This window comes from Petaurus breviceps, unplaced genomic scaffold (genome assembly GCF_028583685.1).
Source record: "Petaurus breviceps papuanus isolate PSGF00001 unplaced genomic scaffold, PetGlider_PUasm1.0 181, whole genome shotgun sequence".
In the NCBI taxonomy this organism is placed as follows: domain Eukaryota; kingdom Metazoa; phylum Chordata; class Mammalia; order Diprotodontia; family Petauridae; genus Petaurus; species Petaurus breviceps.
Genome location: NW_027185784.1, coordinates 2547246 through 2570547, shown reverse-complemented (window position 1 = coordinate 2570547; position 23302 = coordinate 2547246). Strand labels below are relative to the sequence as shown.

At 36.3% G+C, this 23302-nt stretch overlaps 1 protein-coding gene across 3 annotated transcripts in view; it reads right to left on the bottom strand.

Annotated features, from left to right (window-relative positions):
* Nucleotides 1-23302, bottom strand: part of CPED1 (cadherin like and PC-esterase domain containing 1) — a 433414-nt gene that overhangs the window by 37526 nt on the left and 372586 nt on the right. For all 3 annotated transcript variants that reach the window (XM_069087089.1, XM_069087090.1, XM_069087091.1), the window contains 2 exons: nucleotides 15412-15529; nucleotides 10126-10262 (listed from right to left, as the gene is read on the bottom strand). In XM_069087089.1, coding sequence (XP_068943190.1) covers nucleotides 10126-10262; nucleotides 15412-15529 — 255 coding nt within the window. The remainder of the gene's footprint in view (nucleotides 1-10125; nucleotides 10263-15411; nucleotides 15530-23302) is intronic.

Sequence of the window (23302 nt, the reverse complement as noted above, 5' to 3'; positions counted from 1 at the left end):
GAAAACAAACATGCAACATTAATTGCATTCAGTTCTTTCACTGCTTGGAACAAACATGCTCTTATATCTTACCAGCCTATCCAATTTGGCTGCACATTTAATTGATATGTGTGTTGATATGATGTTAAGGTTTATAAACCACTTTTATCACAACAGCCCAGTGAGATAGGTGATATATGTATTTTTATCCTGATTTTTACAGAAGAGAAACTAGACTCAGAGAAATTAAGTAACTTGACTATTATTACACAGTGTAAATGTCAAAACAGGGAGTTCAACCTAAATCTCTCCTGACTCCAAACACAGTTCTATTTTCACTATGCCCTACTGCCTTTATTTTGGGGACAGAAATTGGGAAGTATTGTTACCTGTAATTTCAGGAAACTACAGCTAGAGAAATTTCCTGCACCAATGCAGATAATCAATTCATCTATACATTCTAGTCTTTGAGAATTGCCTGGAAATACTGAGATTAAGTGTATTAGTGGTCATGTGACCAATGTCTTTTAGGGGCCAAACTTGAAGCCAGGTCTTCCTGTCACCAAGGGCAACACTTTATCTATTACTCCATGCTCTCTATAAATATAAACAGACACAAACATATATAACACATAATACATACGGATATAGACATATACAACACACGTATGCTTATACACATATACATGTATGCGTATATATTTTAAAATAAAGTCATATCATGTATAACTCTCTTTTTTTGGTAAAAGGCTAGTGTAAAACCAAAACAAAAAGAACCCTAATAATATTCCAATATTAGAATCGACAGGCAATAATAACTTATATAACCATAGAATTTTCTTAGTAGCCAAATAATATAAATTAACCATGCTTCAAAAAATTAAACATCTTAAAGGCCAAGACACAGTTTCACCTGAAAACATTACTTAGAAAATTTAAGTTACAGTTCCTGTTTTAACAGCTGAGTTTTAAGTCCTTCAACAAATATTGCCTTTTCGTATTTCCTGTTCTTAATTGCACTCTTCTCCTAGATATTTTATTACAGGTCTAAACTTTGAGCTGTATTTTCAACTGACAAACAAAATAAACGTTTGTTGAAAAATCACTTATGTCAGGCTCGTAAGTGTTTCCAATGGTAAGATTAGTTACCGTATTTCTAAACTACTTCCCTTGCAGTGTCTCATACTGTGTAACAATGTTATATTTGATAAATTCTCATAAATATCTAATTCAGAACTCATGGGGATTCTATGCAAACAGATGTGTCAGATTATAAAGTTTTCAAAATATTTATTACGGATTGATATAATTAATTTTCAGATGTTTGAGTTTCAATATTAAACTTCAAATATGACACATCAACTTTGTTTTAGTAAATTTTTAAATGAAATGACACAAAGAATATTTGAAAACGACTAACTGAAAATCCTCTAACCAGAAATTTTCCCCAATCTTTCCATCCCAGGTCAGTTTCCTGTTTCTGATGCTTACAATATAGTCATATAACTGATTAACCATGCTAATACACCGTAACATGAAAATATGGTTTCTTATATATGCTCTAGGGAATTTATATCCTTTTCCAAGAGTCAACTAATTTGTATCTAATTCTTTCACCATTGGTGGTCCTAAAAATTCTAAGGCACAGATCAAACAACTTTCACACTCACCAAAATAAATACAGTAGTAAAAAACAAAACAAAACAAAAACATGAAAAAAAGAATGAAGAAGAAAAAGGAAATTCATTTAGAAAGAACCAATACTTAGTTCAAAGAAAAGAATTTGTAACTTAGCCTTCCAGCAAGTTGGAGAATGTTTTCTTAGCTTATAGCTAATGAGAAGTTTAAGAAAAAGAAAACTGCCTTCCCCTCTCTCATGTCTTTAAACTCCTTGGAGAAAAGAGTGATGGGGATGGCAAGTGGACCTATGAGTTCATTGGAATATTCATTACTCTGCTGTGCCCTGCCCTACCTTGTGGTTGTTCGGTTTTGTCCAGTTCTTCTTGACCTCATGGATCATACTGTCCATGGGGGTTTTCTTGGCAAAGATACTGAAGTTGGTTTGCCATTTTCCTTTGCCAGTGGATTAAAGCAAACAGCGTTAAGTGACTTTCCCAGTGTCATACAGCTAATAAGTGTCTGAGGCCAGATTTGAACTCAGGTGTTCCTGACTCCAGGGCCCAGGGCTCCATTGAACTATCTTACCTACACTATATCACACTATACCACACCAAAGCATATTTTTGGAAGAAGATTTTCTCTTAGTAGAGGAAAAAAAAAACATTTCAAGACACTCAGCTTATGCTTTGATTTAGACTACAATTTAAAAGTGAATGACTGCCTTTTCTAGCCTAACCATCTTTTGTCATATTGGTGGCAGTTATCACAGAATCCACAGTAGAATGAAAACCTCCAGTAGAAAAAAGATCCTTGAGGGCAGGGACAGCACCAGAGAATCCATCTTTTCAAGGAAATCTTCTTTTGGTGAAATCTAATGGTTAGGACATACTGATTTTGTCATTGTTTCACTGTTACAGATTCGACTTTTCTACATTTCTTAGGACGTCAGACTAATCAGATTGCCTCAAAAAAAAGAGATAATGTTAGCGACTAAAAAAAATGCAAGAATACCTTTCTTTAACATAGCAGATGCATTCTCAAACAATGTGAATATGTATTGACTCGTCTTTTAAATGCCCTACTATGGAATTGCTAATTAATGGAAGCTTCTTGGTTAATACTTTTATAAAGCAAATAATTGTGCCTTCACTCATCTGTTTCATGAATCAGAAGTTTCATTTCATCTTAAAAGATACTTCTTTTGTAAACATTAAGCACTTATATATATATATATATATGTTTTCCCCATGTAGAGTCTGTGTCACAGTGGAACCCCATATATAGTCTCTGTCTACACATATGGCAATGGAACCATTTTGATAATGATTCTGACTATAATCTTGCTTAAACGAATTAATCTGGTTTTCCTATATGGCTATGGGTATAACTGTTCTTTATGGTGCAAAGATGAACCAGACTGATTATTTTACTGAAAGCTGTAGGTAAAACTTAGACACAAAGTACCATCACCATTTTATAATGATGAAAGCATCATCACTAACAAAATAGTTATGTGTCCTTGGCCATATAGCCGAATGTTCCTCAAAGGACAAGCTCTCTTCTCACAAAGAGCTTATGGTTAAAGAGATAACTCTAATAAAAGTATGTCACATAATAAGATGGTTTAAAAATAAAATATTAATGTTTTGTCTGCTAATTTGCTGTGAAATTATGATTTTTGTTTTTGTTTCCCCCTTGGAATTAGAAGGTGATTCCCGAGAGTGTTTGACTCAGTCTAAGTCTTATTCCCATTGAATTCAGGAGACTTCGGCCATAAGAGAAGAGAGTTTCAAGATATTAATGAGGGAATAGTGTCCTTGGTAGACAAAGAGAAGTTTTAATGCAGCATCAATTTTTACAACAGGGCAGTTAGGTAGCCCAGTGGATAGAGTGATGGGCCTAGAATCAGGAATACTCATCTTCCTGAATTCAAATCTGGCCTCAGACACTTACTAGCTGTGAGACCTTGGGAAAATAATTTAACCCTATTTGCCTTAGTTTTCTCATCTATAAAATAAGCTGGAGAAAGAAATGGCAAGCCACTCCAGCATCTTTGCCAAGAAAACCCCAAATGGGGCCATGAAGAGGTAGACATGACTGAAATGATTGAACAACAATTCTTACAACATTCCTTAGAGAGAGAAGCAGAGCCAATTGTTATTTGTATGTTGAAGATCAGGATATTTAGGAACACAGCTTAAACTTGGCAAGACCTCATAGCAAATAAAGGAAGGAATCAAAATAAGAACTCAGATGTCTTGGAATCTAATATAGTGGTCTAGCCACCACATGTCCCATATATAACATTCAGCTTTTTCAGTATCATTTACTTTATTGAAATTTTTTGGCATTTGGGTAAAGTGCATATCTCTCTTGTTTTTCTTACTTCAGGCAGACTAATTAATATGTATAGTACTTAACATTTGAGTATTTCCAGTACTTGGTGATTTCAAGTGTGTATCATAAATTCAGTTTATGCAGTACTTTTATTTACTCTATATGAATGGCTATTTTATTCACATACATCATCATCAGTCTATTCACCATCCATACTCATGGTAGGAGTGACAGGAGAACGCTTGATCAACTTTATGAGTCCCCTAATCCATTTGATGAGATTACAAGGCATGGACTTTTGGAGAAGACAGTACTTCCAAGACAACATACATTCCAGGCCCTAGCTAAAAAAAGATAGGGTGAGCTGCTGGTTATTCTTCAGTGATTGGAACTGTGTCAAATATGGTCAGAGATTTCTCCAATAAGATTCCACTTCCCTGACTTTCAGTTGCCAGTCATTCAGTGCATCCCAGCTAGGGCCAGAGCTCATTCCCTGGGAGGTCTCATTCAGACAAAGATAATCTTAGCAAGTGATGTGGAGAGGTGCATCACATTGGGTGGGGGTTCTTCCTATCACCCTTGCTACACACTAGCAAGCAGAGCCTAGCCAAAGTGAATCTTGCCATTTGCCCTGCAACTACCAATTTCTCTATACAGGCATAACTTGTTTTATTGTGCTTTAATTTATTATGTTTTGCAGAAATTGCATTTTTTAAAATAAGTAAATAGAAGGCTTGTCATATAGCAAGGCTATTGGCACCATTTTTCAAACAACATGCATTCACATCATGTCTTTGTGTCACATTTTGGTAATTCTTGCAAAATTTCAAACTTTTTCATTATTATTATATATGTTATAGTGATCAGTGATCAGTGAACTTTGATTTTATGATTGTAGTTGTTTCAGGGCTCCATGAACCATGCCCATTAAAAGTGGAGAACTTAATAAATGTTTTGTATGTTCTGGCTGTCCCACTAACTGGCTGTTCCCCCATCTCTCCCTTTTCTCTCTCTCTTTCCTTGGGCCTCCCTGTTTCCTAAGACAAAACACTATTGAAAAATATTGCATAAATTTAGTTGATAAAGCAGTAGTGGTGTTTGAGAGGACTGACTCCAAATCTGAAAGTTCTATTGTGGTTAAAATGCTACCAAATAGCATCACATGCTCCTGAGAAATCTTTTGTGAAAGGAAGTCAACTGATGTGGCAAACTTCATTGTCTTATTTTTAAAAATTGCCACAGCCATCTCAACCTTCAGCAAACCACTACCCTGATCAGTCAGCAGCTGTCAGCATTGAGGCAAGACTTTCCACTAACAAAAAGATTATGATTTGCTGAGGGCTCAGATGATGGTTAGCATTTTTGCAATAAAGTATTTTTAAATGAAGGTATACCCTTTTTTTTGCACATAATACTACTGCACACTTAACAGACTACAGTGTAGTGTAAACATAAGTTTCACATTCACTGAGAAACCAAAAAAAAATTCATGTGACTTATTTTATTGCAATATTTGCTTTGCTGTAATGGACCGAACCAAACTCATAACATCTCTAATGTCTACCTGTACCAGGAACAGCAACCCTTCAGGAAAGAGCCTCTGAAAATTCTGCCCAATCCACCCATAATGACTTAAATTTTTGTGACTCACACTGGAATGGAGATAGCTGCACTGAACGACTATTTTATTTGCCCATATTGTCATGTACATTTTCATCTTTCATACTTATATGTAACAGAGGTTATCAGGTCTCACTTCAGACTCCTATATACAGCTGGTTTCGGAAGACAAGACCAATGCTTCCTCCTACATAGCCATCTAACCAGGGTACTAGAGCCTAGCTGATGTGGCCATCTTACTTACAGTCCTGCTGCTACTACCTCCCTTTCCTCCACCTCTCTCTCCATTTTTTTACATCCAGTATAGGGAATGAGACTTCATATTAATGAAACCCGTGGTGAGTGTGCACTCTTTCTACCAAGTCTTAGAGGATTGTGTAAAGTTGTCACTTGTCTACGGTCACATAGCTAGCATGTGTCAGAGGTGGGATTTGAATACAGGACTACCTTTCTATGTCCTATACAACTCTGCTCCTTGTTCAGAGAGCAATAATCAAATCAAATTACCACTGCTGCTGGAAAGGCTTAGGCAACCAACCTACTTCCCTATTTATGGTTGTACTCACAATCATGTTGACCTCCTGGAGCAAGACCCATCTTCTTAATATGTGTTATATTCACATTACTTCTTTTCACTCACACTAAGGGCCAATCAAACTAGCTCACTCGCTGTCCCTCCTATAAGTTATCTATCTGCTTTTCACAGGCTTTCCCTTGTGACTAGAATGCATTCCTTCTTCACCTCTACCTGTTAGCATACCCAGCTTCCTACAAAGCTTAGGCAAGTACCTCGTTCTGCTGTTGCTCAGTTGTTTCAGCTCTGTCTGACTCTGAGTCACTCCATCTGGGGTTTTCTTGGCGAAGATACTGGAGTGGTATGCCATTTCCTTCTCCAGCTCATTTGACAGACGAGGAAATTGAGGTAAACAAGATTAAATCACTTGCCCAGGGTCACACAGCTACTAAATATCTGAGGCTGGATTTGAACTCCGGAATTTCTGACTCCAGCACCAGTGCTCTATCTGTGGTGCCACCTATTACTGTTTTCTACATGAGGCCTTTCTTGACCTCCGATCTATGCTAGTGCCTCATCTCCTTGAAATTTCCTTATATTTACTTTGTAACCCAGATTTTAATCTTTCAGTGTTTTGTGTGTTTCTCTTTAGGAATGTTTCTGGATCAGTAGAGAGAAAACCTTGAATGATTATGTGAGGAGTTAAATATGGTTCAAGACATTTGGAAAGATAGTTTTTATTTCTTCTTCAAGAGAGATACATGTGGTTCTAGACATTTTTCAGGGAGAGACCAGTGGAAATAGAGAAAAAAAATTTCAAAGCAGGAGAATGTAGACAGAGAATCTGGCACCTCACTATGTCCTTGATTTTCAACTTGCTTCCTTGGAGACTTTGGGGAAGTTCTGCTTAGAGGAGATGAGGCTCTCTTGTTTGGTAGAGAGGAAGGACTTCCCTGATGTTCAGTTTTCTCATCTGTAGATGACATAAACCTAAGGTCCCAGCCAGGTCTAGATCTATGATTCCATGAACATTTTTGGGTGACATGTTCAGTTTCTAAAGTTAGGAAATTTCATATCCTTCAAAGAATAGTCACTGCTATGACTTTCATAACTTCCTCAATCACAACCTGCTATAATACCACATCTGTTATATGCTTCTCATTTTAAATGAAGAGGGCTCTCTCCATTCGGAGACAAAAGTCAAAAAGAAAGTTACCCCATCTTCTTCTCTATTCATCATCCTAATCATGTCTAAAAAACTACTCCCTCAAATTTCCGCTTAATCTAATCTCACATACTGCTTATAAGGGACAGGCATTAGTTATACAGTAGGTAAGATTAAAGTACATTTTGGATGATCATATGTTGAATTTCTGTAAGTTTTTCTGTGCTCAAAGTACTTTTTCACTTAGGACCCCCAAATTACCATCTTATGATATCAATAAACCAATCTTATAAATAATCCCCAAAGATTTATCTTAGCCAAGAGCTTCAATTTATGAATACTAGACTCATGATATTAGAGACAGAAATAATTTTTCATCAGGGGTCAGCAAACTTTGATCCGTAGGCCAGATCTGGCTTAGTATCTGTTTCAAATGCACTCCTAAGTGTAGTCATAGTTTGCCAGTCCCTGATCCTTTTGTCCAATCTCTTCATTTTACAAATTAAGAAACTGAGGTCCTGAGGAGGTTGAACTGGTTTATTATTCAGAGTCATTCATTTATGATAGATCTGAGACTGCCTCATGCCAAGGGCTGCTAACAAGTAAAAACAACAACAACAATAGCTAACATTTATATAGTTCTTTAAGGTTTACAAAATACATATATTATGTCATTTGATCTTCATAACAACCAAATGGAAAAACTGATATTGCCTTTCGAGTTCCTCTCTCTCTCTCTCTCTCTCTCTCTCTCTCTCTCTCTCTCTCTCTTTCTCTCTCTCTCTCTCCCTCTCTTTTCCTCTCTCTGTCTCTGTCTCCCTCCCTCTCTCTCCCTCCTTCTCTCTGTCTCTGTCTATCTCTGTCTCTGTCTCTCTCTGCCCTTCCCTCCTTCCCTCCTCATAACAAGTGGTAGATTTTTCAAGTCAGGAGAAAGGAGGTGGAATGAAAAGATTATAATTCAAGCACTATTTAACCATTTGAATGGCAAAAAGTAAAAAGTCAAATTATAAAACTGACTATACTCTATTGAATTTTTCTTTACAACATACCTGAAGTATTATGTGAAGCCAGATGTTATTTTTTCTCATTTTATGGATAAATAAATTGGGCCTTGTCAATTTTTGAAGTCGATTTTCACAATTGTACAGGACACTGATGGTCTGAATGCTAAATTTAATTGCTCTCAAATATGTTGTTCATATGGAATTTGCTTAATGCTATAATTCAAGATCTTTCTTAAGCTTTTGGTAAAACTTTGGGAAATTTTAAAATGTGGTAACCATGGCCTTGTCTTTTTTTTCCTATACATTTAACAAATTAAATTTTTTTGTTACATTTTAATTTCTGAACTGTCTCCCTTCTTTTCTACCCTGCACTAGAGAAGGCCACATATACATGTATCTATATGTATATGTACTTATGGATGCACATATAAAACATATATATGTAAAATATACGTATATATAGATATACTCATGCAGACATATATATATATAACCATATTATGCATACTTCTATTTATTAGTTCTTTCCTTAGAGATGGATAGCATTTTCCTTCATAGGACCTTTGTACATGATCTGAATATTTGTAATATTCAGAATAGCTGCCATTCATAGTTATTCTTCAAACAATATTACTGTTACTGTATACAATGTTCTCTTAGTTCTGCTTGCATAGACCACGGTCATTTCCAAAGTTCTCAGTGCTACATTTCTAGAATTTGAGGGTTGTTCTTTCTGTGTAGACAATTGTGGGTAACTGAGTAAATAGTTGCTACTCTTGTCTCTACCACCAGCAACAATGAGGTCACCCTATGTTTTGGTCTATTGGTTTAAATTTGGGTCTTTGGATTGAGGTCTACAGAAAATGCAATAGTAATGGTGGGCCAGAAATCACTTTTTATGTATTGTTTTTCAAGCTATTTGCTCTCAATGATGAAGATAAGTTTGCAGTTCCCATCTCTTTTCTCTTCATGTATCAAAAGGGATTCTGAGTGTTAATTGTGTTTACAACTTTCTAAGTAAAGGAGATCTTAGAAACAACTGAAAATAACATGGTCATCTCATTAAAAAAAACTGCAAGTGTGGAGAAGGATGTATTACTTACTTTAGGTTAATAAGCATCTCAGTCTGTGTGCCCGATTCACTAATTAGAGATGTCTGTCAAATGCTACACAGTCAAAGCATGCCTATCAAGTAGAGGGTATTTCCAAGAAACCAGCTTAGAAGTCTCACTAAAGGGAAATTCAGCTTAGTGAGGTCCATGCGAGACCTGCCCAGGAATGTGAAAGAAGACCAGTAAGGTTAGTATGTAAGAGAAGTGCCATGCATTCAGCATATCATAGGAGAAATGAGACTTGCGAGTGGAACCATGTGGTTTCTTACGCTCAACTACAGATGTCAGTTTTAATAGCAGCGTCTACTGTAGCTGCAATTGGTAAACTCAGTTGCTTCATGCTGCCAACTGCTAGTCAACGTGGCAAGCTCTCACAATTGATTTCATGCTGAAATGGAAGTTGTAGAAATAGAACAGTTGGGAGGTGGGGTGCAGTTTCAATATCAGCCCGTGTCTGGCAATGAAAGTTTAAATTCCAAATAATTGAAAAAATGGGTCAGGAATTTTTAAGGATATCTCATGATAATATATACATCAGAAACATACACTCAATATGTTTTATTGGCACCTACTGAAAAACAAAGACATACATATAAGAGCAAATACAGTGGTGTGACTTTTGGTGCCGTACTGGAGATGGCAATTCACATTTTTCTAGTGTTTAAAGTTGGCAAAGTACTTTTCTATGAAAGTGAATATTTGTTAGTTAGTGGATATGTTTGTGTTGCAGAAAGCACAAATAAAGGGATTTCTTCTACTGGCACTGATACCTACCTTTCTTCCTCCCAGACAGTGCTGTAGTTGAGTCTTTGACAGGACACTGTACTGGCAGTTATAAGGCTGCCATGTTATCTCTCTCCAGTCACAGGTTCTATTGTCTGAACAGCTAAGGCATGGTACAATCCACTGTCCTGAGGGAATAAAAGTTAAACTTCTTTTAAATTTCTTTTCTCCTAACAGAATTTTTGTTTTACTTTAAAATTTATTTCTAACTTATCAATTTATTCAACACTTTTAAATGCATACTATGTGCAACATCCTATCCACTGTACATGTGCAAATATATTCTAGTAATATCCTGCAAGAATGATCTTATTTATGCAGATGCTTTAGATAAATTGTAGATAAACATCTACAATCTTTGAGGGTGAATAAGATGCTTCATTAGCAAATTTAGAAAATTTTCAAATGCGGTTCTTTTCTATTTTCACTGTCAGAAGCAGAGTGAATGAAATTAATATATTTACTGAATGGCTATTTTTAAACTGAGGACATCCCCTCCCCTGCCCCAGTCTGACCCTGATTTTTTACCTATTTGGGGAATGCCTAGTATGGAAATTCCCTCTACCTTTGCAGATCTGAAACTCCATCTACTAGAGAGTTTCCCTGGGCGGTGAGAGATTCAATGAATAGAGGTAGGCTTTGAAATAATGATTTCTTAATTCCATAGTAGGCCCTCTATTCATTTTGCCATACTACCTCCTCACAGAATAATCATGGTTTTGTAATAGAGTCTTTCATTTGTAATTACTGTCCTTTTCCTCTTTCTCCCAATTATTTCATTAATTAAACTCTATCTTTTGAACTAGAAATGACTACTCACAGAACATTTTTTTAACTAATTCTATATTTGACCTTTGAGACTGTTGTGATCTAGATCAATGTCCCAGATTGAGTAGTACACTGATGATTAAAAATTGAATGCATTTTGTTTTGATTTGCTATTCAATATTTCAGTTGGAGAATGCTTCAGACACCAGAAAGTAGACAGGATTCCATTATGAAAGTGACTAGGTTTTAGGTACTCATGAAAAAAGATAAAATTTGTAAATTTTATAGTTGGGGGTCAAAGTTATGTTCCCTTTGAATGTTCATCAGGGGCCTACTTTATAGGAGTAGCTTAATGAGTGGTTCCTTGAAAGGTAAAAATAAGGTTATGGTTAATTAAGTAGAAAAGACTCATGCTAAATTACTAGTACCATGAAGAAAAAAGGAGAAAGTGGGACATCAGGAATGGAAAACATGGAAGATGAAAAAGAGTCAGACAAGGAAGGAGGGAGAAAAGGAGAGTGTAGATTGCAATGCATCATTGCCTTCTCTTCCCTCTTCCTGTGTGAATATTATAAATCACTGGGAGAAATTGACTCAATGTGTCCCTTCCTCTTTCATCAGTACCAGGGCAACACTTACGCTGTCCATTCTTTATCTCTTGCTCTTTCCATGTGAATAACATTTTCTGATTATGTATTTCTTGAATAATCTCTCTTATTCTATTTCTCATACATAGGTCACGAAACCCATGACCTGGGCATGTCACTTAACCTATCATTTCCCTAGATAATTCTAAGACTATGAATTAAACAGTAGTTATAATCTATATTGACAGAGGGAAATTCCTTACCAGGGAGTTTACTATAGTAAGGAAATCACGGATCTAGCCCCAAACTAAACCAACAAACAACAAACAGGCGAGGAATCCTGTATTCTCTGTATCTTTCAGTCAGTGGTATGGCTGTAGAGATGGAATATGTTAGGATAAATTGCTTGCAAGTCTGTCTTCCCTTTTCACATTTTCATTAAAATTTCCCTCAGTGCTCTAGGGACTATGTTAAATGTCAAAACAATGCCAAAATTGCCAGTTAAAAAGTGAAAAGTGGACCAATAGGTTATTTAGTAGCATATAAATGAGATAAAAGTTATTCTAATGACTTTGACCTAAAAAACCCACTGAATTTGGTCAGTTTAATTTATATGTTGACACAGCCTGATTATGAGAGTGGTCAATAATTTTTGTTCTTTCCTTTTTTTTTTTTACAAGATTGTTCTATAATGGGGCACAAATGTGTTCCTGTTAATGAGATAGTGTTTTGTTATACCAGAATAATATTTCTCAAGGAACAAAGGACCAAATTTCTGTTAGGTGGTCTCGTGTCTTAAGCTTAAACACACAACACACGCATACACATACAATAAACCCTGTAGGCAGCAGCACATTGTACTTGCAAATAGAGGGTCTCACTGACCACTTGCCCTCAGGCTGAAGAAGCAAACAGCCAGTTGCATGCATGATTAATCAAATATGGGTGCAATTAGTTTGTGGGCACAAAATTGCATGCACACTGAAAGACGGAGGCCTGGTTGAATCTCTTTGAAAATTTGCCCCAAATGGTTCATACTAGTATATATTTTTAAATCACTCAAACTCCTTGCATTTTTGTATTTGGTAATAATGATTTTTATTATTGTGAATTAGTAATGCTGCTTGAAATCATCATCTGAATAACATCTGTAGGATTTGGGTTCCTTGACACTATAAATCATACCAGCTCTTAACAATATGTCAAAGAATAGAAATATAAATTCTATGTTAAGTATCTGAACATTGCATAAAACAAAGCTGCAATTCCCAAAATAAAAGGCAACATGTGTTTTATAAAATGACATTGTAAAAATTAAAACGACCACTGTATTTTGGGACATGTGCTGGTATTTGTAATGATTATATTATATTTAAAACTTATGTTTCAAATGGTTAGATACATCATCTTAAGGCAGTGAAACCAGGAAAAGGTGTAAGAGAAACTCACCACTCAATCATTGTGAAATGTAAAATGGTAGAAGATAGACTTTGATTGCACAAAACTTATAAAATAAAATTTAATTTCCACTGAGGAAAATGTGTTGCATTCTATAATAAAGGCATGTAAATTTATTTCCTTTCCCTGTTAAAAATCATTTTGCATAAAATGTTTCCAAATATTTGTGTACTGTATAGTTATAATCAAAATTGCTTACATTATGGAGAATTCTCATTCTATGGTTATTCTTTAAATGCTCCTTTCTTTGTCCAAATCTTTGTGTACTTATCTTCGTTAATTAACCAAGGAACACATTTCAGTTTTATGTTGTAAAATTAATTACATTGTATTTTGAAGGTCAGTCAGGAACTAAGCATGAGAAAAACACCAATTATCCCAAAAGTGTGTTTAGCTGATGGTAAGTGAAATGACATTTTGGCAACTGAACCTTTGGCAAAGTGAGGTAATGGATTCCAATCTGGCCAAATGGCTTTGTAATGTAATAGAAAAACAATGTCTCCCCAGCAAATCTGAACTGGCCTACAGTTCCACCAGGGTTCTGGAATCAACTGTGTGGTTAGCAGCAGGAAAAGCTTCCTCCTAATGCCACTTACCATGACCTCCCCTCCCTTTGGCAAGAGGGAATTCTAGTGTCAGGGAAGCCTTTCTGACAGTAAAAGTAATAACATTCTGGGTAAACACAGCTCAAATCTTACCCCTCTTTTCCTCTTAGCTTTTGTATTTTCTGGAACCTAAACTTTATCTTCCCAGGGTCTAACTCAGTGCTCTGCACACAGTAAGTGCTCAATAAATGTTTGTTGAAATTATTTCTAAACTAGTGTCTCACTATAACACCATCTGCCATAAGATGGAATTCAGGATAAACCAGGTCTATCCTGGGGTCCGTGACCTCATAAGGGTTTAGTGACAGAAGAACTAACAGGACTTAGTTATAAGGAAACCTACCTCATAAGGCACAGATGCTAAGACAACTTTGTGGGTATTTGATGTAAACCTACTATAACTTAAACAGACAGGAGGTCCAGCTGGTAGTAGAGGAATCCCAGTAATATGACTTGGGCTATCTTAGTTGAGGAGCTATTGCCTTGATTTAGTAGCCAAAGTGGAATTATACAGCTTTGTGACGATCATAAATCACTATCTGATGAAAATATTTAGCTGGACACATCAGTGTCTCCTATGCCCGTGCGTCTGAGCACACCTCAATGATCAGGGAATCACAAATCATATGGTACATGGCATCGATCTCTCCCTCTCTTGACATTACTGTAATTCATTATTTAGAACACATGTTGGAGAATGGTGATCTGCACGTAGCTGGCATGGTTCAATTTATGAACTGTGCATGCGAAATTGCAATTTGCCTTACCCATTTAAGAAACTTATTGTTTCAAGTTCAAGCTGTAGTGTGAAGTTCATGCCAAGGCTAGAATGGCTTCTGAGCCTTTTCTCAGATCTTTCAGATGAGAGAAGATGCACGAGGGGCTCAGGAGGGCAGGGCAGTCACTACGGATCTAACCCTTCCCACAACCTCCATGATTCCGTCTTTCCTGATAGTTCTTCATTCTTTATGCTAGGCTAAGAGAGGGTGTGGCTTGGTGTGGTATGGTGTATGTGTGTGTGTGTGTGCGTGTGCGTGTGTGTGTGTGTGCGTGTGTGTGCGTGTGCGCCCTTAGTAGGTGGTTGGGGCCAGGGAGACAATGAAGTTGGAGACAAACTGCACCAGTAAAGTGTTTAACTTAGATTTGGCTAACACCTCATGCATATGTCTGACCCTGCAGCTTGAAAGTGACTCAGCAATTTTCCTGCCTTTTAAAGGAGAACTTCAATTATAGTTTTCAATGTATAACCATTTTTGGGGACATGAAAGCACACATCCTTTCACTGCTGGTTATTCACAAAGTTCCTGCAAATAAAAGTAAGCCTTTTAAAAATGTCCACATAACCAGTAGAAGTTTTTTGGAACTGGTCTTGAATTCCAGAGAGATCTTTGATTAAAAAATATTTCAACATATTAAGAATATATATTCAATATAATTATTAATTAAAAGATTTTAAAATATGTACCACAAAATATGAAAATGCTTATTTGTAATAAGTACATAATTGCCTTTGTACTGCTTTAAAGTTATTAAAACATAGGGAGCAACTAAGTGGTGTAGTGAATAGAGCACCGGCCCTGGAGTCAGAAGGATCTGAGTTCAAATCCAGCCTCAGACGCTTAACACAAAAACTAGCCATGTGATCTTGGGCAACTCACTTAACCCCAATTGCCCTCCAAAAAGCAAAAAAAAAGTTATTAAAACAAAAATAAAACCTTAAATGAATGACAACTAGACCTGGAGATTTCTAAAAGCAAGAACATTTGCTTGATTTAGGTCCTTGGATAACTAAAATAATTATATATTGATTAATATAAATATTCTCTCTCAATAGGAGTGGCATTCAGGGTAAGACTCACCTTTGGTGTCCCCAGATTTACAAATCTTTAGTTCAGGCTGGGAAATGGTTGCAATGTAGTCAGATGACAGAGGCTGTAATCCACAGATTTCTTCTGGGTGAATCTTCAAACCACAATCCTATGTGAAAATAATTCGAAGCATAAGTCATTATAATCACCATAATCTGCTGCAAAGTAGATAATTAATGTAGACATGTAAACTTTATAGATAAAGCAAGTTATTATTTTAATCATTAATGATAACAATTTCTTCCCCTCCCCCCATTAGTATTGATTTTACAACTAAGGCAGTCAGATGGCTGATTTGGCTTAATTTGCTGCAATCATTAGGGGTTAAATATTGATCTTAATAATAAAGTAATTTCCATCTCCAAATGGATATTTCTTATGCTTGTCACTCTATAACAAATGATATCTGGAAAGGGATGGATGCTACTTTTTCTCTAGGAGTTTTATATACACACACACATATACACCTTGTCTCATAGAAAAAAATATATGCACACATGTTATTTTAGTCCTTTGTTCTCAAAGAGGACCAATGACATCACAGGTGGTATCTTGGCTTGTGCATGAATTGGATTTTAGTGAGGTAGAATTGCAGAAAGTCACCACTCTTACTCTCTTTTCCAGAGTCGTTGAAATCCATTGGCAAGACAAGTTAGGATAACTGGTGAAGACCCAAGATGCAGTGGAAGACCTTGGTGTTTTTGATTCCTGACCAAGCTCTAAGCATGCCAAAGAGCCTTCTTCAGCTGCATTCATGGACGTTGGAACAAATTGTCATCATCAGTCCATTGTGCTGGGGGAAGTTTTCACATGCTTGGGGTAGACATTCCCCTAACTCACTGATGGGTTTGAGGTCTGGCAGCTACCCTCGACCCTATGCACATATTATATACATGTGTATATATGCACGTACATCTCTGTGTATGTATGTATGCATGCGTATGTGTACATGTATACACATATACCATATACACACATATATTTGTCAGTTAATGTGAGATGGGAGAGATTTAGGGAGGATATAATTTGGCAGATGAGTAGCATCAAATGCACATAATTTACCTTGAAGCATATTCTGCATACAACTGGCAAAAGTAAGCCCAGTTATCACCAAGTTTAAAGATAAAGGCAAAATCCCATTACAAAGAAAGTTCTGTATAACACAGCTGTTTCCATATTCTAGCATATGGTCCACAGTAACTTCACCATGTTGATCTGGTTACAATAAATTTTCGATGTTGAGTAATTGGTCACACCAAGTACTTTCTTTGAATCGCCATTCATACAAAAAGCTATTTTCTATAATGCATAGTATTTGAATATGAGCTAACTTCACCACAACTCTATTATTTTTCCATCAGTAAACAATTTTATCATTTAACTGAATTCACCCTTTGCTACTCTCCAACCACTAATGATATTTCCAAACTCAATACAAAAAAATCCAGGAAATTACAAGAAGAGGTAGAGGTGGCATATATACTTTCCACCATTTTCTATTGGATTTCTGCTATACACAACTTTAGCATAGCTTCATCTTCAATTTCTGCTAAGTGGTAAGGAGAGTTGTAATGATCTTTACTAAGTAAAATTCTACTTTAGCCAAGCAATTGGAAACATCACAATTATAAGGAAATTTCCCCTACATCCAAGTATATATATATATATATATATACATATATATATATGTATATATGTATGTATGTATGTATAAGACTATGTATATGATCTGTGATATATGTATATGCAAGAGGCAGCATGGCAGAGTAGATGGGATGGACTTTGTAGTCAGAATGATTGAGGGTCAGCTTTGCGACTGCCAATACTCTCATCACCTCTCACTTCTTGTTGGAGATTATTACAAAAAACACAAGTCTGACCATGACATTCAAGAAGCCTCAGTGGCTACCGGTTGTCTCTAAGATCAGAAACTCTTCTACTTGACCTTTAAAGTCCTTTGCTATCTGATTCTAAACTATGTCTCTCGGTTAATTACATATTATTACTCTAGTGTATATACTCTAAATACAAGCCAAATTGCTTATTTCCTGTTCCTTGTACACTACATTCTATCCCTTGACTCCTTGCCTTTGCACAGTCTATTGCCTTAGGCCTGGAATGCTTTCCCTTCTTTTTCTCCTTTAAAATGTGAGTGCTTGCCCCCATAATTAATTTGTATATACTTTCATATTTTCTCATTACTTATCTATGTTTGTGCTGTTCCCCTCCTCCAGATTATAAGTTCCTCAATACAGGAAGTATTTAATTTTTGTCTTTGTATTTCTTGTGTTGAGTAAAACATCCAGCACATAGCAGGTATCTTATAAATGCATGTTGCATTGAATTGAACTACATGCTACTTATGAGACTGAACAAGTTACTTTAAACTCTGAATGTTGTCAAGGAACTCCCTAAAATTCTTAAGTTATAGGCCAGTTGCTAATTGTTATACCAACATCCATTGGAACCAGAAAACTCCACACTGGAATTTCCTCACACTCATGAAATCACAGGTCTGGACTTCATTTCACCCCAAAGATACATGCATAAAGTATGCATATATCTACACATGTATATATAAGTACACATATGTACACACATACACAATACCTACATACATTTCTATCTCTATATTTACTTATCTGTGAAGTGGCAAAAAAAAATCCCAAACACAAACATACTTTTGAAAATCATCAATTAGCAATGAAAATGAATTTCAATTGAATTTTATCAGAAAACATTTATGAAGTCTCTAGAAGATGCAAGATATTGTTCAGTTGGGGATTCAAAGACAAGGACATCCTCTCCTTCATCTCAATTCCAAATAGTCAATGCCCTCAAGAAGCTTACATTACTGAATAGCACAATGCTTAAATTTTTTTTTTATCAACATCCCTTGTCCCTTCCCCACCCCAAGACTACTTATTGTTATGTGAGATCCTAACACAATGACCAACTCAAATGGGACAACCATGGCACTTCAGCATCCTGAGTCAAGCAGAAACAGCTGACATGCACAGTAAATCCATCAATCAAATCTTTTTACAGATGATGTTCATGTTTTGAAATTTTGGTTTTGATGTATTAGGAAGGCAAAAGAAAACATCAGAACTGGATCCTTCTTGTTTGTCTTGTCATTTGAAGTCTTAACCAACTAATCTAATGGGTTTGCATGGAAAGATGTTTCTTTCCATTTGGCCGTGCACATACCCACAAATGGACCACTTTTCTAAAAATGAGTCATAATCCAATTGACTATAAGAGTAATTTGGTAAAGTTAAAAGAAAAACAAATTACTCTCTAGTTCCATTTTTGCAAAGTGTGTATATTCAATGTTTTAAAATCTTAGAAACATAAGATCTTAGAATTGGAAGGGGCTTTGGGTGCTCATCTAGTTTAAATCCACATCCAGCCATGAATCTTTTATTTTTTTTTGACTCTGCATTTGAATATTTGTGACATTCAAAGCCCTTTTATTTCCACTCCATTGATATGATATGGTAACTAAATAGTTAGAAAGCTCTTCCTTGTATTGACTTCAGTTTGTTTCTTTGTGACTTTTCACCTTGTTTTTCTTCTGACCTCTGGAGCAACCCAGTATGTTGGAGGTCTTTGCAGTTATCATTCTATCTAGCTACATCAGAGACCATCAAATAGGAAGACTGCAGTCATGTCCTCCATGGTTTTTTTTTTAATTTGAACATCCCTCAGTTCCTTTAGCCTTTCCTCCCGCGACATTGTTTCCAGATTCTTTACTATCCTGGTTGTCCTCTTCTGGTTATACTATAGTTGATCAAAGTCTCTCCTAAGTAAATGTGGTGCCCAGAATTTAATGCAATACTTCAGATGTGGTCAGACAAGTACAGAGCACAGTGGTTATATTACCTCTGTGATCTGAAAAGAGCATTTCTATTAATGTATTAGCCTTTTTTTTTTTTTTTTGATCACATTGTTGGCTCATATTATGTTTATAATCAATTAAAACCCCAGGTCTTTTTCACATGAATGGCTGTCAAGCCAACCAAGTCTCCACTTTCTGGACTGGTACAACTGATTTTTTTTTGAACTTCTAAACTTATTCCTATTAAGTTTCATCTTGTGGGTTTCAGCCCAGAATTTCAGCTTGAGATAATTTTGAATCAAGAGTCTGTAATCGAATGTATTAGCCAACTCTATTACCTTTGTGTCATCTGTAAATTCAGTAAGGATGACTTTTATGTATTCATTCAAATTACTGATAAAAAATTTGACAAGCACAGAATCATACTGTTCTACTAGAAATGTCCCTCCAAGTTACTATCAGTCAATTAATCAACACATTTAGGGCATGATTGTTTGGTTTAATCCACCTCATCCAATAGTCCATTTTACTCTGTATTATGTGAAAACCCATTAGAAATCTTGCTGAAATTAAGATTAGTATATATGACATTCCCTTTATCTATCAATCTATTACTTTAATCAAAGAAGGAAATTAAATCAGTTTATTACAATATGCTCATAGAGAATCCATGCTAGATCCTTGCGGAATACCTATTTAGTTCATTCCAGATTTATTTTCTGGGAATCATTGTCTAATTTTTACTTTTCCCTTGTTTTGGAATTAAATTTCTTTCCCTTTTAGAAACTGGGAGTAGATCTGTATGCTCAGATGAATTATTCCTTGAACTGATTGAAAGAACATGCAGCTATGATTTTTAGAATGACTTCTGAACCTTTGCTATTTTCTTTCTCCAAAGATTATTAATGGTCATTCTAAGATCAAAAAACCAGACTCTTCTGATAACCATGTAAGAAACAAGATTACTTTGCTATACAAGAAAGAACAATTCAACATCAAGTTATTGCTGCAGAAGAGTGCTGTTGCAAATGAGGCCTTCTGCAGAAGATTCACTGCTTCCTGCCCTCTGCAGACGTGGAAGCTGATTAGACATGAAGACCTGTCCCACAAGCTCAGGAGGAACATCAGAGGCAGGCAAATTCCAGTACCTTCCATCATCTCAGGAGCTGACCAGCTGTGCTATATCCTCCAGTAAATTCCACTTCGATACATAAAGTACTGATTGGGCTCTTCTTTCAATTTTTTAGTGGTTTAGTGGTAAAGCTCACCACATAACCATCCATACAGAGAGTATTATTTTTTGGAATCTCTTATTCTCTTGAGCTCTATTCACTTAAATTCAACAAATATTTAACTCCTACTGTGTTATCCTTTAATTGCCAAATTCAACAGCCCCCCCCTACACACACACCAGTTTTTCTTTATGGGTTTTTGTAGCAGTACTGTCTCTTAGTTCTCCTTCCTGTATGCCACTCCTTCCAAGTCCCTTTGGTTGATGATCCTCCATACTCTACTCTCTAAATGAATGAAAACCAATTATTCAGAACTTAATATTTGCCAAGCACTGTGGGTGTCATTTTCCTGAACACTCCTCTCTCTACACACTCTCTCAGTGACCTCATCAGTTCACATGGGTTTAATTATCATCTCTATGCAGATGACTCCCAGATACGTCCAGACCTACTCTTTTCTTTTACCTCCATTTCTAAATCACCTACTACCTATTAGACATTTCAAAATGTGGACATCCTATAGATATCTTAATTCAATATTTCAAAAACCGAAGCCACAATCTTCACATAAAAAATGCTCCTCACTCCAACTTTCTTATTTCTATCAAGGGTCCCACAATCTTTTCAGTCTCTCAAATTTGCAACCCTGGAGTCATCATTTGCTTTTCACTCTCCCTCACTTCTCATCAGTTGCTGTCTTGCTTATTCTGCCTTTAAACGTCTCTTCAAACTGTCCCATTCTCTTTATTCACAGGGCTACCAGAATGGCCCAATTAATCATCAATCATTTATTAAGCATATGCTATGTGCCAGGTTCTATTATTAATCAAGAGGGATACAAAGACCTTTTGCCTGGGCTATTGAAATAGTCTCCTTATTGGTCTCTCTGCCACAATTCTTTCCTTTTTCCAACCCATCCTCCACACAGCTGCCAAAAAGATCTTCCTAAAACACAGGTCTGATAATGTCCTTGCTCAATAAACTTCAGTAGCTCCTTATCACCTCTAGAACCAAACACAAAATTTTTTGTTTGGCATTAGAAATCTTAACAACCTGTCCCCAGTCTACCTTTCTAGTTTGTTATGCATTTCTACTTTTCATTTACTATTTGATCACCAAAATGAATGTCTGGCTGTTCCTCACAAGTAAAATTCCATTTCTTCTCTTTGTCCCTTTATATAGCAACATGGCTTAAGGGAAGGATAACAGAATCTGAGTTCCAGTTAAATTTCTGATTATTATTACCTGTGTGACTTTGAACATTCTTTTAACTTCTCTGTACCTCAGTTTCTTCATCTATACAATGAGGAGATTGGACCAGATGGCCTCACTTCTAGCTCTAGGATTAAGATATGATCATCTGTTCCTGCAATGTCCTCCTTCCAATTTGGCCTCTTTAAATTTTAGGGACACATCCTGAATGGGACTACTCCTTTTCCACAGCCCCTCCCAAGTCAGTTGCTTATGTTGCCCCCCTCAATAGAACATAAACTCTTGGAAGGTAGGGACAATTTCATTTTGTCTTTGTAATATTACAGCTTGGCACAGTGCCTTATACATTGCTTTTTGTTGTTGTTGTTCATCCTTTGTTCTTGAAGAAGATCACTGACATCACGAGAGTGATGTCTTGACTTTGCATGAATTGGATTTAAATGAGGCAGAGCTGTGTTATCATCAACCTCGCTCTCTCCTCCAGAGTCATCAGTGCAGTGGTAAGACAAAAGTCAAGATGACTGGTGATGACCCAGGATGTAGTGAGTGATGTTGGTCTTTTTAAATGAAGATCTTTCCCAGGTCTCAGTTTTTTCACCTTATACATAGTAGGTACTTCATAAATGCTTATTAACTAATTGATAGTCATTTAGTTTTCTTGAAACATGGGAAATAAGAAAGTGAACAATGTGAGATGAAATTAGGAAGACAGAATCATTGATTTAGGGTTGGAAAGGATCTTAGAGTCTATCTAGTCTAATACTCTCATTTCATATAGGAGGAAAGTGAAGTACAGAGAGATTAACTAACTTGCTATTAAGTATGTGAGGCAGGATTCGAATCCAGGTTATCCTGACTCCAAGCTCAGTGCCATGTCTATTGTTGGTAGCTCTACTACCAAAGGGTAGTATGGATATCACATTGTGAAAGTCCTTCAACACCCTTTATTTGGTGGGCAGTAGGGAGGCATGGAAATGTTTTGAGCAGAGGGTTAATATGATTGAATTTATGCACAAGAAAGGCAAATCTGGCAGTGGTGTGAAAGATAGTTTGGAAGAGGAAGAAAATGAATAGAGCAAAACATTATGAACGGCTATTTTAATAATTCAGGTAGTTGGGAATGACTGTATGAACTGTTGTGGTATTAATGAGAAAAGAGAAGAGGGATCCAATGTGAAAGTTCTGAGGGAGGCAGCATCAATAGGATGTTACTAATAATTGATTAGATATGAGAGTGCAGTAAAGAGTAATAAAAAACACAAGTAAGGAAGACTGGGTGAATAATAAAAATCATTTAATAAAAATATTCATAAGGAAGAATTTTGGGGGTGGGAAAGCAAAGAATAAGTTTAGTTATGGCTGTGCTCAATTCGAATGACCGAGGAACACACAGGCAGAGAGGTCCTACAGTCAGTTGTAGACAAGAGGATGAAGTTCAAGAAGGAGACAACAGGGTTGGGAATACAGACTGGGAGTCAAGTGCATAAAAAAAATAAGATGAAGTGGACTTTCATGAGCTGAAGAGGGAGGGAGGAGAGGGAGAGGGGGAAGGAGGGAGGGAGAGAGAGAGAGAGAGAGAGAGAGAGAGAGAGAGAGA